The sequence below is a fragment of the Procambarus clarkii genome, chromosome 2 (assembly GCF_040958095.1).
Source record: "Procambarus clarkii isolate CNS0578487 chromosome 2, FALCON_Pclarkii_2.0, whole genome shotgun sequence".
NCBI lineage: Eukaryota > Metazoa > Arthropoda > Malacostraca > Decapoda > Cambaridae > Procambarus > Procambarus clarkii.
The window spans coordinates 38281844-38298991 of record NC_091151.1 but is presented as its reverse complement, the minus strand read 5'-3'; the positions used below and the strand labels follow the sequence as shown (position 1 = coordinate 38298991).

General features: G+C 51.7%; 1 protein-coding gene across 1 annotated transcript; it reads right to left on the bottom strand.

Moving 5' to 3' along the window:
* Positions 1-7709: 7709 nt before the first annotated feature.
* LOC123762455 (moesin/ezrin/radixin homolog 1) lies at positions 7710-16770 on the bottom strand. Its single transcript, XM_045748966.2, has 4 exons — positions 16734-16770; positions 13289-13728; positions 10107-10185; positions 7710-9283 (listed from the first exon to the last, which is right to left on the bottom strand). The coding sequence occupies exons 2-4, from the start codon at positions 13420-13422 to the stop codon at positions 9029-9031; spliced, it is 468 nt and encodes a 155-aa protein (XP_045604922.1). The 5' UTR covers positions 13423-13728; positions 16734-16770; the 3' UTR covers positions 7710-9028.
* Positions 16771-17148: the final 378 nt, after the last annotated feature.

The following is a 17148-nucleotide window of genomic DNA, read 5'->3' as shown; positions in this document are numbered from 1 at the left end:
GTGGTGAGTCTGCCTCCCTGCTGGACCCTCACTCCTGGTGAGTGGTGAGTCTGCCTCCTTGCTGGACCCTCACTCCTGGTGAGTGGTGAGTCTGCCTCCCTGCAGGACCCTCACTCCTGGTGAGTGGTGAGTCTGCCTGCCTGCTGGGACCCTCAATCCTGGTGAGTGGTGAGTCTGCCTCCCTGCTGGACCCTCACTCCTGGTGAGTGGTGAGTCTGCCTCCCTGCTGGACCCTCACTCCTGGTGAGTGGTGAGTCTGCCTCCCTGCTGGACCCTCACTCCTGGTGAGTGGTGAGTCTGCCTGCCTGCTGGGGCCCTCACTCCTGGTGAGTGGTGAGTCTGCCTGCCTGCTGGGGCCCTCACTCCTGGTGAGTGGTGAGTCTGCCTCCCTGCTTCACCCTCACTCCTGGTGAGTGGTGAGTCTGCCTGCCTGCTGGGGCCCTCACTCCTGGTGAAGGGTGAGTCTGCCTCCCTGCAGGACCCTCACTCCTGGTGAGTGGTGAGTCTGCCTGCCTGCTGGGGCCCTCACTCCTGGTGAGTGGTGAGTCTGCCTGCCTGCTGGACCCTCACTCTTGGTGAGTGGTGAGTCTGCCTCCCTGCAGGACCCTCACTCCTGGTGAGTGGTGAGTCTGCCTGCCTGCTGGGGCCCTCACTCCTGGTGAGTGGTGAGTCTGCCTCCCTGCAGGACCCTCACTCCTGGTGAGTGGTGAGTCTGCCTCCCTGCAGGACCCTCACTCCTGGTGAGTGGTGAGTCTGCCTCCCTGCTGGACCCTCACTCCTGGTGAGTGGTGAGTCTGCCTGCCTGCTGGACCCTCACTCCTGGTGAGTGGTGAGTCTGCCTCCCTGCTGGACCCTCACTCCTGGTGAGTGGTGAGTCTGCCTGCCTGCTGGACCCTCACTCCTGGTGAGTGGTGAGTCTGCCTCCCTGCTGGACCCTCACTCCTGGTGAGTGGTGAGTCTGCCTCCCTGCTGGACCCTCACTCCTGGTGAGTGGTGAGTCTGCCTCCCTGCTGGACCCTCACTCCTGGTGAGTGGTGAGTCTGCCTGCCTGCTGGGGCCCTCACTCCTGGTGAGTGGTGAGTCTGCCTGCCTGCTGGGGCCCTCACTCCTGGTGAGTGGTGAGTCTGCCTCGCTGCTTCACCCTCACTCCTGGTGAGTGGTGAGTCTGCCTGCCTGCTGGGGCCCTCACTCCTGGTGAAGGGTGAGTCTGCCTCCCTGCAGGACCCTCACTCCTGGTGAGTGGTGAGTCTGCCTGCCTGCTGGGGCCCTCACTCCTGGTGAGTGGTGAGTCTGCCTGCCTGCTGGACCCTCACTCTTGGTGAGTGCTGAGTCTGCCTCCCTGCAGGACCCTCACTCCTGGTGAGTGGTGAGTCTGCCTGCCTGCTGGGGCCCTCACTCCTGGTGAGTGGTGAGTCTGCCTCCCTGCAGGACCCTCACTCCTGGTGAGTGGTGAGTCTGCCTCCCTGCAGGACCCTCACTCCTGGTGAGTGGTGAGTCTGCCTCCCTGCTGGACCCTCACTCCTGGTGAGTGGTGAGTCTGCCTGCCTGCTGGACCCTCACTCCTGGTGAGTGGTGAGTCTGCCTCCCTGCTGGACCCTCACTCCTGGTGAGTGGTGAGTCTGCCTGCCTGCTGGACCCTCACTCCTGGTGAGTGGTGAGTCTGCCTCCCTGCTGGACCCTCACTCCTGGTGAGTGGTGAGTCTGCCTCCCTGCTGGACCCTCACTCCTGGTGAGTGGTGAGTCTGCCTGCCTGCTGGGGCCCTCACTCCTGGTGAGTGGTGAGTCTGCCTCCCTGCTGGACCCTCACTCCTGGTGAGTGGTGAGTCTGCCTCCCTGCAGGACCCTCACTCCTGGTGAGTGGTGAGTCTGCCTCCCTGCAGGACCCTCACTCCTGGTGAGTGGTGAGTCTGCCTCCCTGCAGGACCCTCACTCCTGGTGAGTGGTGAGTCTGCCTCCCTGCAGGACCCTCACTCCTGGTGAGTGGTGAGTCTGCCTCCCTGCTGGACCCTCACTCCTGGTGAGTGGTGAGTCTGCCTCCTTGCTGGACCCTCACTCCTGGTGAGTGGTGAGTCTGCCTCCCTGCAGGACCCTCACTCCTGGTGAGTGGTGAGTCTGCCTGCCTGCTGGGACCCTCAATCCTGGTGAGTGGTGAGTCTGCCTCCCTGCTGGACCCTCACTCCTGGTGAGTGGTGAGTCTGCCTCCCTGCTGGACCCTCACTCCTGGTGAGTGGTGAGTCTGCCTCCCTGCTGGACCCTCACTCCTGGTGAGTGGTGAGTCTGCCTCCCTGCTGGACCCTCACTCCTGGTGAGTGGTGAGTCTGCCTGCCAGCTGGACCCTCACTCCTGGTGAGTGGTGAGTCTGCCTCCCTGCTGGACCCTCACTCCTGGTGAGTGGTGAGTCTGCCTGCCTGCTGGGGCCCTCACTCCTGGTGAGTGGTGAGTCTGCCTCCCTGCAGGACCCTCACTCCTGGTGAGTGGTGAGTCTGCCTGCCTGCTGGGGCCCTCACTCCTGGTGAGTGGTGAGGCTGCCTCCCTGCAGGACCCTCACTCCTGGTGAGTGGTGAGTCTGCCTCCCTGCAGGACCCTCACTCCTGGTGAGTGGTGAGTCTGCCTGCCTGCTGGGGCCCTCACTCCTGGTGAGTGGTGAGTCTGCCTCCCTGCAGGACCCTCACTCCTGGTGAGTGGTGAGTCTGCCTGCCTGCTGGGGCCCTCACTCCTGGTGAGTGGTGAGTCTGCCTGCCTGCTGGGGCTCTCACTCCTGGTGAGTGGTGAGTCTGCCTGCCTGCTGGGGCCCTCACTCCTGGTGAGTGGTGAGTCTGCCTGCCTGCAGGACCCTCACTCCTTTTGAGTGGTGAGTCTGCCTGCCTGCAGGACCCTCACTCCAGGTGAGTGGTGAGTCTGCCTGCCTGAAGGACCATCACTCCTGGTGAGTGGTGAGTCTGCCTGCCTGAAGGACCCTCACTCCTGGTGAGTAATGAGTCTGCCTGCCTGCTGGACCCTCACTCCTGGTGAGTGGTGAATCTGCCTGCCTGCTGGACCCTCACTCCTGGTGAGCGGTGAGTCTGCCTGCCTGCAGGACCCTCACTCCTGGTGAGTCTGCCTCCCTGCTGGACCCTCACTCCTGGTGAGTGGTGAGTCTGCCTCCCTGCTGGACCCCTCACTCCTTTTGAGTGGTGAGTCTGCCTGCCTGCTGGACCCTCACTCCAGGTGAGTGGTGAGTCTGCCTGCCTGCAGGACCCTCGCTCCAGGTGAGTGGTGAGTCTGCCTGCCTGAAGGACCCTCACTCCTGGTGAGTGGTGAGTCTGCCTGCCTGCTGGACCCTCACTCTTGGTGAGTGGTGAGTCTGCCTGCCTGCTGGGCCCTCACTCCTGGTGAGTGGTGAGTCTGCCTCCCTGCTGGGCCCTCACTCCTGGTGAGTGGTGAGTCTGCCTGCCTGCTGGACCCTCACTCCTGGTGAGTGGTGAGTCTGCCTGCCTACAGGACCCTCACTCCTGGTGAGTAGTGAGTCTGCCTCCCTGCAGGACCCTCACTCCTGGTGAGTGGTGAGTCTGCCTCCCTGCAGGACCCTCACTCCTGGTGAGTGGTGAGTCTGCCTCCCTGCAGGACCCTCACTCCTGGTGAGTGGTGAGTCTGCCTGCCTACAGGACCCTCACTCCTGGTGAGTAGTGAGTCTGCCTCCCTGCAGGACCCTCACTCCTGGTGAGTGGTGAGTCTGCCTCCCTGCAGGACCCTCACTCCTGGTGAGTGGTGAGTCTGCCTCCCTGCAGGACCCTCACTCCTGGTGAGTGATGAGTCTGCCTCCCTGCAGGACCCTCACTCCTGGTGAGTGGTGAGTCTGCCTCCCTGCTGGGCCCTCACTCCTGGTGAGTGATGAGTCTGCCTGCCTGCTGGACCCTTACTCCTGGTGAGTGATGAGTCTGCCTGCCTGCTGGACCCTCACTCCTGGTGAGTGATGAGTCTGCCTGCCTGCTGGACCCTCACTCCTGGTGAGTAGTGAGTCTGCCTCCCTGCAGGACCCTCACTCCTGGTGAGTGGTGAGTCTGCCTCCCTGCTGGACCCTCCCTCCTGGTGAGTGGTGAGTCTGCCTCCCTGCAGGACCCTCACTCCTGGTGAGTGGTGAGTCTGCCTCCCTGCTGGACCCTCCCTCCTGGTGAGTAGTGAGTCTGCCTGCCTGCTGGACCCTCCCTCCTGGTGAGTAGTGAGTCTGCCTCCCTGCAGGACCCTCACTCCTGGTGAGCAGTGAGTCTGCGTCCCTGCAGAACCCTCACTCCTGGTGAATGGTGAGTCTGCCTGCCTGCAGAACCCTCACTCCTGGTGAGTGGTGAGTCTGCCTCCCTGCTGGACCCTCCCTCCTGGCTATGAAGGTTCTGGGTGTCCTCTTATACCTGTTTAAAGAATAGTGGTGATTAACCCTGTCGAGAGGACAGGGGGGGGGGGCGCTACCCCCTGCCTGGAGGACCAGGTAATCAGGTCTGGCATCCTGATTAGTCACTCTTGAACGTGGAGTAATGAATGATTATTATTGTACAAGTTAATCACCAAGCGTCTGCCCTCCCCCAGTGCTACAATGACACTGGCTTTGTGTTTCTCCCGATAATTACCTTAATCGCGAAGGGGGGGTAAATTTAGTAATAATATACAAGTAGGAATTATCAGGAGATAATTCATCAAATGAACTCAGTGTTCAGGATGAAATAAAGCAATAATTTACACAAGGAATGTTTTCATCCTCTACACAAGTGGAATGAAAATGGTAATATTTTCCAAGACATTAAACTATAGAGAAGTATAGTGAAGGATTGAAACCAAGCAACTTGTGCAGCATAACATATATTTTCATGGCGGGCAAGACACCAGAACACACAGCATGGACTATTTGTCACGCCTCTCCCCGGCCACGCCTCTCCCCTGCCACGCTTCTTCCCCGCCACGCTTCTTCCCCGCCACGCTTCTTCCCCGCCACGCTTCTTCCCCGCCACGCTTCTCCCCCGCCACGCTTCTCCCCCGCCACGCCTCTCCCCGGCCACGCCTCTCCCCTGCCACGCTTCTCCCCCGCCACGCTTCTCCCCCGCCACGCCTCTCCCCCGCCACGCCTCTCCCCCGCCACGCCTCTCCCCCGCCACGCCCCTCCCGCCACGCCTCTCCCCCGCCACGCCTCTCCCCCGCCACGCCTCTCCCCCGCCACGCCTCTCCCCCGCCACGCCCCTCCCGCTACGCCCCTCCCGCCACGCCCCTCCCGCCACGCCTCTCCCCCACCACGCCTCTCCCGCCACGCCCCTCCCACCACGCCCCTCCCGCCACGCCTCTCCCGCCACGCCTCTCCCGCCACGCCCCTCCCGCCACGCCTCTCCCGCCACGCCTCTCCCGCCACGCCTCTCCTGCCACGCCCCCCCCCCCCCCCCCCGCCACGCCTCAGCAACATCCCAGATCATGCATCGTGGTGTCACAGTTCCATGTTACCTTTTTACTGGACACACACACCAGCCTGAGACACAACACACACTCTACTCTCGCTCTCCCATATAAATCTCGAAAGAGGATTACATTCAATTGATATGTTAATTTTAATTGAGTATAACATTAACATAACATTAACATAATGTGATGATAAAGCACATCCCTGGGTATGACAAGACCGCTCCACATAAGACACACTGAACATAGTAACAAACTACCTCTCCATTAACAAACACCAAAGGTCAAGACGGCCCTTATAGCAAAGGCCGTTGAAAAGGCGTTCGACTCTATGGCACGACGGCCTAAGCTACAAACTCTGTACTCTAATCCAACTGACAACATGCAGCAGCTACTATGCTGCTTTCTAACAAACAGAAGGATGCAGATTAAACTCCTCAGCAAGCTGTCAGGATACTTCAACCTGAATGCAGTAGTCCCCCCAGGGCTCAGTTCTCTCACCGACCCTGTACATACTCTTTATAAACGACATTCCTGACCCAACATACTGGACCCTTTGCTATGCTGACGACGTGACTCAACTGATCTCATGATACACGATAGTCATCCTCACACGCAGAGCACAGGAAGAAAATTAAACTGCTTGTGAAAGCAGATAGATTTCTGTATAAAGGAAATACGCCTGCCTTCTTGGGTCGGCTGCGTGCGCATAGCATGGGGCACATATAAGCAGGCGCCCCGGCATGCTCTCTCCTGAGTACAAGAAACATCAAATGACTACACGAAGCATGAATAAATAGAAGAAGAAAGAAGAAAAAAGAAGCACGACATTGAAGATAGAAGCAAGAAGTAGAAGAAAGAAGAAGTAAGAAGATAGAAGAAAGAAGACACCACCTGAAGACAGACTATCTACCTTGAATGAAGAAGCACTGCCACTGCCGCCTTTCTGACCCGTCTCCCAGCCTAGCCAGATGTTGGGTTGTTTTCAGCATCGACTTAAGACAAGCAGCTGGGTCAAGCCCTGGCACTTTTCTCTTCAACTTCAGCGTTTTCCTCTCACCGACTTTTCTTCAGCGGTCCCCACTTGAAGGCTCGCCCCTTGGGCATCTTCTCCTGTATCATTCGATTCGATTCGATGCTCTCTTATTCTCTGTGGCTGCTCAACGCGCAAACAGCCCACCCTCCTCCCGGGAACTTGGGTTTCCCTTGTGCTCTCTCAGGGAGTGTTTGTAGCTACCATCCCTCTTGTCTTTGCAGTAAGTTCTGGAGGTGGTCCTTGTATCCTGTAGTGTTGCAGTTTACATCTCTTACCTGGGTTCTTTACTCAGTTTTAAGTTCCCTTTCACCTATTCGTTTTATTCTCTGCGACTCCTACCACGCAGGTTTATTTCCTCTCTTTAATGGCATTTTCTGCAATTTTATCTTTTACTTAATTGAGTTTTATTCTGGAATCTATATTTACCTCCCTTTAAACAAGGTAGTAGTTTTTGCTTCAGTACAATGCCCTTCTGCAATTGATACACATTTATTTTAATGCATTTCTTTTGGATTATTCCTGTTCGCATCAAGTATTACACACTTCTCTTGTGTAATAGCACCACCTTTGGGTTCCCTTTACACGGCAGTGTGTGGTGAGTCGTATCTTCTGTTTTGTGTTGTGTAGTGGCTACGTTTCTGTGAATTATGTCTAACCCAATTCTTTCCTTCATTTTGTGAGCCATAGAAAGGCAGTTTCTGTTGCAAAATTTGATTGGTATTGAGAGCTTTGCAGGATTGAACTCTTCATCAGTGTCAGTCCATTTTCTCTTTGATAATCTCTTCCACGTATTATTTAGCATATCCATTGTTAACAAGAATCTGCGTCAATCTGTTAGGATTCTCGTCATCCTGCTTCCAGCTGGAGGTTTGCGAAAAAGAAAGGTTGACGTAAGCGTCAACGGCATTTTCCTGATAGCAGTCAGGATACTCATCACTAACACTGGGCCATATTCATATGTTAGTTCCCATAGTACAGAGTGAAATGTGAAACCGACATTTCTTTTTGAGACTGTTACATCAAGAAAGGTAGCTTGCCTTCTTCCTTCTATGTCATAAGTAAAACTAAAGATGGAGTTTGGCTTGGAAGCTCCTTTTAACGGCACTGGCTTAGAGATACTTGCAGTAGATCAGTAGATCTTAAGTTTAAGTTCCAGGAGCAACTAGCACTTTCTCAAGGGGCTCAGGAAAGGTGCCTCTTTGGTGCATGTTTCGAGTAGTTACCTAACTGTGTTCTGGGATGTCAAGAGGAGAGCAAATTGGATCCATATAGACTTTATTCACGACAATGCCGAGAGTCTCATCCACGGACACCCAAGTGAACAGGTACTCAACGTTCACATAACATTTCATACTAGATTCATGAAAACTGAGCAGTGAACCGACAGATTACTTGGGAGACTTCAGGGTGACAGCGTACGGCAGGTAGGCAGTCAGCAGGATGTTGAGTCGCTTAGCCAGTCCGTATATAAATGTGCAACCCGTCCTCGACTCAAGTCCATTACATTCAGCGGTCAACCCCACAGACACATTCATAAATTTTAACATGCTGTTCATTCAAAACGGGAATTTTCGCAAGTATAAATTAATATTATAATATATTAGCATATTGTGCATATATAGGCATAGGATAGGTTAGGTTAGGTGTTTAGGTTCTGTTGGCGATTATTGGTATTTGTAGTACGTGGGTGAAGCATTTATAGCGTTGTGATTCGAACAAAATTCGTCAGTGAAGCACTTGTTCCGGAAGTGTTCGAACGTCAGCAGTTGTGAGTCTTGTGTAAACCGCTTTTCATTCATAAACAGGGGGGTTGGCGGGTGCATGGAATCACTTTTGGATCTTTGTTTGGAGGACGGGCTGAAATGTGGGTACCTGGAGGATGATCAAACGAAACGGGTTTCCAAGCATATGGATCTTGACAATCCCTTAGGCATGTATTCTCCAGTAACTTTCTTACGGTGGAATTAAGCTCTTTTGGCATTAACAGTTTCAGGCAATGTGTTTATCTCTTTCATTTCGGCAGTAGTATATCCCGTGATCGTTTGGAACTTAGTTTGATTACAGATGAGGACGTTCATCTGAACATCTGAATTCATACTTTTTTTATGCTGACTTATACTAGTGATTTGTGTAGAAGGCCCGTAGCTGCCAATTTGAGTTCGAGAGTCAATAGGTTCTTCTGTAGTTGCCGCGAGTATTTCCTCCCTCTATGGAAGCTCTGTAATGTACCATAAGTGGAGACTTTCTTGTGTCTGGTGGACGAACATTGAGACACTCACAATCTGGAACTGACTCAGTAATACTCAGAACTGTATAGAATATGAGAGGTGATGTGGGGAGGGGGGGGGGAATGTGTGGGTATACTCATGCCTCAACACCCACCAAATGCATCAAGAGTTTACTTAATATAATATATATTAAACACAATCTGACCTGACCAACACCACCCACGCAAAGTGTACACAAAAAATTATACATGGTCATGGCCTTCGTAATTTTTATATAGCATTTTTAATCTTAAGCCTAAGAATGTATTCTTCCTTGTGTATGTTCTTTTAGTTCCTTAAGATGTTGTTTTCATGTCTTTTTCATCGATATTTCTTTTGCTCTCCTCTGTTCCTCAAGCTTGGACAGAAGATTCAGAGCATTTTCAGCTTCTTTCAACCGAACTTTCAGCTCGTTCTCTGCACGTTTGACCTTCTCCAGCTCATTCTTCGTGGATTGGTGCTGCTTTAACGTCTCCTCGGCTTGTTTCACCCGCGCCTCCAGGGCCTTGTTCAGCTGCTTCGTATTCTCCAACTCCTTCAGCGATTCTTTTGTCTTATCCGCCTCCTGGAAAAAAAGGATACTTTCCTTAATCCCATGACGTATGTTATTGAGTTATAGCATATCCTGTTTCTTGAGACCTTCTTGACAAGCTTCGAGTCTCTCTAAGGTGCCGGGAAGCTCTAAAAAGGTCCCTGAGGAGCACACTGAGACCTTAACATTTACAGACCACACCCCCAACAAGGTCTCTCAGGGCCACACCCCCAACAAGGCCTCTCAGGACCACACCCCCAACAAGGTCTCTCAGGACCACACCCCCAACAAGGTCTCTCAGGGCCACACCCCCCCAACAAGGTCTCTCAGGGCCACACTCCCAACAAGGTCTCTCAGGGCCACACCCCCAACAAGGTCTCTCAGGGCCACACTCCCAACAAGGTCTCTCAGGGCCACACCCCCAACAAGGTCTCTCAGGGCCACACTCCCAACAAGGTCTCTCAGGGCCACACCCCCAACAAGGTCTCTCAGGGCCACACTCCCAACAAGGTCTCTCAGGGCCACACCCCCAACAAGGTCTCTCAGGACCACACCCCCAACAAGTTCTCTCAGGACCACACCCCCAACAAGGCCTCTCAGGACCACACCCCCAACAAGGCCTCTCAGGACCACACCCCCAACAAGGTCTCTCAGGGCCACACCCCCCCAACAAGGTCTCTCAGGGCCACACTCCCAACAAGGTCTCTCAGGGCCACACCCCCAACAAGGTCTCTCAGGGCCACACTCCCAACAAGGTCTCTCAGGGCCACACCCCAACAAGGTCTCTCAGGGCCACACCCCCAACAAGGTCTCTCAGGGCCACACCCCCAACAAGGCCTCTCAGGGCCACACTCACCTTGACCTTGGCCTCAGCTTGAGCCAGCCGGCCGGTGGTGTTGTGAAGAGACTCCTGACACCCCTGTAGCTCACTCTCCCTGTAATGATTCACACAACTGTTAATGCCTGCAATGTGTTATTGTGTGGTGGTGGTGTACTGTGTGGTGGTGGTGTACTGTGTGGTGGTGGTGTACTGTGTGGTGGTGGTGTACTGTGTGGAGGTGGTGTACTGTGTGGTGGTGGTGTACTGTGTGGAGGTGGTGTACTGTGTGGAGGTGGTGTACTGTGTGGAGGTGGTGTACTGTGTGGAGGTGGTGTACTGTGTGGAGGTGGTGTACTGTGTGGTGGTGGTGTACTGTGTGGTGGTGGTGTACTGTGTGGTGGTGGTGTACTGTGTGGTGGTGGTGTACTGTGTGGTGGTGGTGTACTGTGTGGTGGTGGTGTACTGTGTGGAGGTGGTGTACTGTGTGGTGGTGGTGTACTGTGTGGTGGTGGTGTACTGTGTGGTGGTGGTGTACTGTGTGGAGGTGGTGTACTGTGTGGTGGTGGTGTACTGTGTGGTGGTGGTGTACTGTGTGGTGGTGGTGTACTGTGTGGTGGTGGTGTACTGTGTGGTGGTGGTGTACTGTGTGGAGGTGGTGTACTGTGTGGTGGTGGTGTACTGTGTGGTGGTGGTGTACTGTGTGGTGGTGGTGTACTGTGTGGTGGTGGTGTACTGTGTGGTGGTGGTGTACTGTGTGGAGGTGGTGTACTGTGTGGTGGTGGTGTACTGTGTGGTGGTGGTGTACTGTGTGGTGGTGGTGTACTGTGTGGTGGTGGTGTACTGTGTGGTGGTGGTGTACTGTGTGGTGGTGGTGTACTGTGTGGTGGTGGTGTACTGTGTGGTGGTGGTGTACTGTGTGGTGGTGTACTGTGTGGTGGTGTACTGTGTGGTGGTGGTGTACTGTGGGGTGGTGTACTGTGTGGTGGTGGTGTACTGTGTGGTGGTGGTGTACTGTGTGGTGGTGGTGTACTGTGTGGTGGTGGTGTACTGTGTGGTGGTGGTGTACTGTGTGGAGGTGGTGTACTGTGTGGTGGTGTACTGTGTGGTGGTGGTGTACTGTGTGGTGGTGGTGTACTGTGTGGAGGTGGTGTACTGTGTGGTGGTGGTGTACTGTGTGGTGGTGGTGTACTGTGTGGTGGTGGTGTACTGTGTGGTGGTGGTGTACTGTGTGGTGGTGGTGTACTGTGTGGTGGTGTACTGTGTGGTGGTGTACTGTGTGGTGGTGGTGTACTGTGGGGTGGTGTACTGTGTGGTGGTGGTGTACTGTGTGGTGGTGGTGTACTGTGTGGTGGTGGTGTACTGTGTGGTGGTGTACTGTGTGGTGGTGGTGTACTGTGTGGTGGTGGTGTACTGTGTGGAGGTGGTGTACTGTGTGGTGGTGGTGTACTGTGTGGTGGTGGTGTACTGTGTGGTGGTGGTGTACTGTGTGGTGGTGGTGTACTGTGTGGTGGTGGTGTACTGTGTGGTGGTGTACTGTGTGGTGGTGGTGTACAGTGTGGTGGTGGTGTACTGTGTGGTGGTGGTGTACTGTGTGGTGGTGGTGTACTGTGCGGTGGTGGTGTACTGTGCGGTGGTGGTGTACTGTGTGGTGGTGTACTGTGTGGTGGTGGTATACTGTGTGGTGGTGGTGTACTGTGTGGTGGTGGTGTACTGTGTGGTGGTGGTGTACTGTGTGGTGGTGGTGTACTGTGTGGAGGTGGTGTACTGTGTGGAGGTGGTGTACTGTGTGGAGGTGGTGTACTGTGTGGTGGTGGTGTACTGTGTGGTGGTGGTGTACTGTGTGGTGGTGGTGTACTGTGTGGAGGTGGTGTACTGTGTGGTGGTGGTGTACTGTGTGGTGGTGGTGTACTGTGTGGAGGTGGTGTACTGTGTGGAGGTGGTGTACTGTGTGGTGGTGGTGTACTGTGTGGAGGTAGTGTACTGTGTGGTGGTGGTGTACTGTGTGGTGGTGGTGTACTGTGTGGTGGTGGTGTACTGAGTGTATGTGGCACCGTGACAGCTCACAGTGATAATAATTAACTAGTCACTCGACTGCTAATGAAAGTAAAGTGACTTCAGGAATAAACTGTCTTCAGTCGTTTCTTGCCTGAAAAGCTGTGCGTATTAGTGGCTTTAGGCATAGTATGTACCAGCTCTAGCTAGAACACCAACATTCCGTTTTTAACTCATTTTTTATGTATGTACTTTTTATCTGATTTAACATTATTATTATTATTATTATTATTATTATTATTATACTTTGGTCTCTACTAAATGGCTTCTCTGACAGGTCTGTATTCTTATCTTTCTAAGATACTTACATTAAGGTCAACCAAACCAAAGTCTGCAGTATTCGAAGACGGATATATACATCACAAAAAATATATTAGAAACTACACAAACGAAGAATTCATGATGGAGGATTTTCATCAGTGTCAAATATGCACTTAAAACGGAATATTCCTCTGCGAACAAAGCGATGGCTATCGTAGGGTAGATAAAGATAGACTATTTAACACAAGGGGCACACGCACAAGAGGACACAGGAGGAAATTGAGTGCCCAAATGAGCCATAGAGATATTGGAAAGAACCATTTTAGTGTCAGAGTAGTTGACAAATGGAATGCATTAGGCAGTGATGTGGTGGAGGCTGACTCCATACACAGTTTCAAGTGTAGATATAATAGAGCCCAGTAGGCTCAGGAACCTGTACATCAGTTGATTAACAGTTGAGAAGTGGGACCAAAGAATCAAAGCTCAACCCCCGCAAGCCCAAATAGGGGAGTACAAATAGATGAGTACACACACACACACACACCGACATGAATACAACTAGATGAATACACATACACACACACACACACACACACGGAACCTAGCAAAAAAGGCTTACGGGGGTTGTAGTCATAAGGGCCCCTGGTTCGATTCCCGGCCGAGGCACAAACACATGAGCAGAGTTTCTTTCACGTGATGAGGTACCTGAGAGTTAGACGGCTATACTATAGGACTCTTCATTATTATTGAATGTGTGAGAGACAGAAATACACGAAGTTGATATGATAAAGGAAAAAAAAAAACCGGGTGTCGGTACATTAGACAACCGACGGTTAAAAGGGCACCGAGTCCATAGCTAAAAGCTCGACCCTATAGGCAGGACGAGCACACACAGGGACACCGACCTTTGGACCAGGCGCTTGTGGATGCTCTTGGTGTTTACGTCAGACGCCATCTTGAGGTTCATGGTGTTGATGATGAGGACGACCACCGTCATGCCCATCACCGCGCAGCTCAACATGGACAGAGACGGCTCCATCTTCACTCTCAGTCTGGCTCCTCACCGCCGGCCTGCTGCCCACCTCCACTGTCTCCCACCACCACTGCCTCGATCCCACCTCTACTGCCTCGATCCCACCTCTACTGCCTCGATCCCACCTCCACTGCCTCGATCCCACCTCCACTGCCTCGATCCCACCTCCACTGCCTCGATCCCACCTCCACTGCCTCGATCCCACCTCCACTGCCTCGATCCCACCTCCACTGCCTCGATCCCACCTCCACTGCCTCGATCCCACCTCCACTGCCTCGATCCCACCTCCACTGCCTCCACACGTGACGATAACTGGTGGGAGGAAGAATGAGGTAATTAGTGAGCTCATGCAGAAAGAGATACAGTTGACATACACCATTACAGACCAATATTGAACCATTATTATAACAAGTAACTGACATGATTATAGATAAACAGCGGTACAATTCAACATATTAAGATCCAGCCAGTTCGGATTTAGATGGGAAAAGTTCCAGTGATGGTACTGTTATCTTTCTGTAGGAAGATGATCTGACTTGTCTTGACTCCCTCTAGGATCTTTCCTCTCCCTCTCGTCACTAGATTTATTTTCTCTTCGTCATTTCGCTTCTTGCAGGTTTCATTTCTTTATTTTTTGTCTTTTTATTTGTCATTTTTTTATCTAATTTATACTTTTTCCTTTTGTCTTACTTCTAAGTCTTCCTTTACCTGATTCTCTTTATTCTTAATTTTTCTCTTATCCTTATTTTTCATCTTATTCTTACCTTCTTATTATCTTCATGTTTCTCTTCTTCACTCTCATGCTTAATGTTGTTTTCTATTCCACTGTCTTTCCATTATACAACTTGATAATGGTCGAGAGCGGATCAAAACGTCGTCTCTTCACCTTCAGATGTGCGGGTTGTGTAGGAACTCTTCAACCACGCTATTGTCACTCATCATCTGCACATGCTATTATTAGTTTGCTTGAGGAGCCCTTGGCAAGACTGAGTTCCCAACTGACCTCTTTAGTGTACTAAGCAAACTCTTTGATGCCGTAAATAACAAAAACCATCCCACTTAAACTTTATCACTACAGCATTAGAGGCCTTACTCTAAATTATATCCGCACATATTACACCAACAGCTTCTAATACGTATTGATGAATGACACAGCCTCTCCCACTCTTCCATTAACTACAGGGCAACCTTTCATGACCTATACTATTTCAGCATCAATGATTTGCCAAATGCCTCTAACCTTAGGCCTATACTATAGGGTCCCGGTAGAACAGTCGGGTTCGTTCTCAACTCACAGTGACAGCGGTCACAACACATGCCATGTGAGTAACACAAATTTGAGTTACTCACGTAGCCCCAACAGCGAGGTGACGCGATGAAATATATGTACCCTACAATTGACCATAGAGTGCTGTCGGGAGGTTGGGTTAAAAGTCTCACGACTTCCAAGCTTTTTTGTACAGTCAGTATGGTTTAGTTGGTATAGTACTGGATATCCTGGGGTTCATGGAGCTCTGGCTGTCTGGGTTCGAATCTTTCTGGAGTGAGGGGAGATACATATTATATATATCATGGTGTATGGATTACACCATTACTCTCTCTTGATGACCTACAATGGAAACAAACCTCTCTTCCCGTAAGACTTGGGGGCCTCGGAGTTCGAACAGCAACTCAAATCGCTGTACCATCCTTCCTGTCCTCCTCCTCGGCATCCGACGACCTTGTGTAGGAAATTCTACCTGCCTACTTAAATCATCTGGCAGGTGTGAACGATCCCAATTTAACACGCTGTGCCAGCGAGTGGGCCTCTCGTTGCAGGCCCATCACCTCAACCACCATCCTTAAAAGCCCACAAGCAATCCAGCTGGGATGGCCCCATTGTAGACCAAGTTGCTGCAGAGTGCCTGGATGCTGCTACAATACAACGCGACATTGCTCGCCTCACAGCAGTAGCAGCCCCACATGCAGGGGATGTCCTGTTAGCAACCCCAATGTCGGCAACTGGCACACGTCTCACACCACACGCCCTCCGCCTTGCTGCCCCAATCCACACCAAATATAGGTGTATTTGCTGCGAAGTGGTGGCCGACAGGTACGGCCACTATGGCCTACTCTGCCAAAGCACAGGGGGATGGCACTCGAGGCACAGTGAAGTTAACGACATCATCAAGAGGAGCCTCACCACAGCTGGATGTCCAGCTGAAAGAGAGCCCCGTTACCTAACGTTCCGTAACTCTGATGCTCACAAGGTGAGTTGTACTCACCTAGTTGTGCTTGAGGGGGGTGAGTTGTACTCGCCTAGTTGTACTTGCTGGGGTTGAGCTCTGGCTCTTTGGTCCCGCCTCTCAACAGGTGTACAGGTTCCTGAGCCTATTGGGCTCTATCATATCTACACTTGAAACTGTGTATGGAGTCAGCCTCCACCACATCACTGCCTAATGCATTCCATTTGTCAAGCGCTCAGTCTCCAGAGCTGCACTTGTATTATACACAACATTGGTACACCTCAGTTTGTCAGAGGCGGCAGAGATGTTATTTCTCATAGTGAGGCCTGATTATCATGAGTCAGATGGCGGCCCAGCTTCTTACTAACGATTTCGTCGAATTCTGTATTTCTGTAATCATTGTTCACAACAATTTGGCGGATACGTTCAAGTTCGTGTTTCAAGAGCTCCCAAGAAGTGCATGTACGTATTGCACGACGTACTTATGCATTGATGACGCTTCTCTTACACCTGTCAGTGCATTCACTCTTACCGTGCATACATTCACTCTTACCGTTCATACATTTTCTTACGTTCATACATACATTTTCTTATGTTCATACATACATTTTCGTACGTTTCTAGCTGTGCAACATATTTGCATTTTTACGGAGTGAAAATCGAGAGAACGGCTGTTTGTCCCAGCACAACCCGTTCTCGCAAATTTAATAAGTCAATATTGACTTATTAGTTGCGTGCATAGGTGACATACTAAACATAATAGTTTCCCTTGAAAAGCTTCATAGAAAACACCGACCTTACCTAACCTACTTAGTATGTTAAAATAAGCATCTTATAGCTTCGTAATTACAATTGTTACTTAACCTATTATAGGTATAGGTTAGGTAATAATTGTAATTACGAAGCAATAAGATGCTTATCTTAACATACTAAGTAGGTTAGGTAAGGTCGGTGTTTTCTATGAAGCATTTCAAGGGAAACTATTATGTTAAGTATGTCACCTATGCACATATTTAATAAGTCAATATTGACTTATTAAATTTGCGAGAACGGGTTGCCCAGCAGGAGAAGGAACTGGCTGAAACCACTTACCTGGGGAAGCAGAGTCCCAGCGGCGAGGCGGTGTCGGGGCGTACTGCTGTGTACACAGATGTTGGCTCTTAAGTAGCGACGACCAGATGTTCCTCACATCTGTTGATGCTGATCAACAATGTTTAGTAGCTGCCACGCATGTGTTTATCTGATAGTGGTTACAGACGGGGAGGGGAGTTGAGGGGTCGTCGGGGTGCTGTGCGGGCCTCACCGCTATCTCCACATTCGTCTAATCTCACACTATGTAAACACGAATTCACGAACATATCTCATCCCAACACATCGCAGACGCTTGTAATTACCTAAGTGTAGTTACAGGATGAGAGCTACGCTCGTGGTGTCCCGTCTTCCCAGCACTCTTTGTCATATAACGCTTTGAAACTACTGACGGTCTTGGCCTCCACCACCTTCTCCC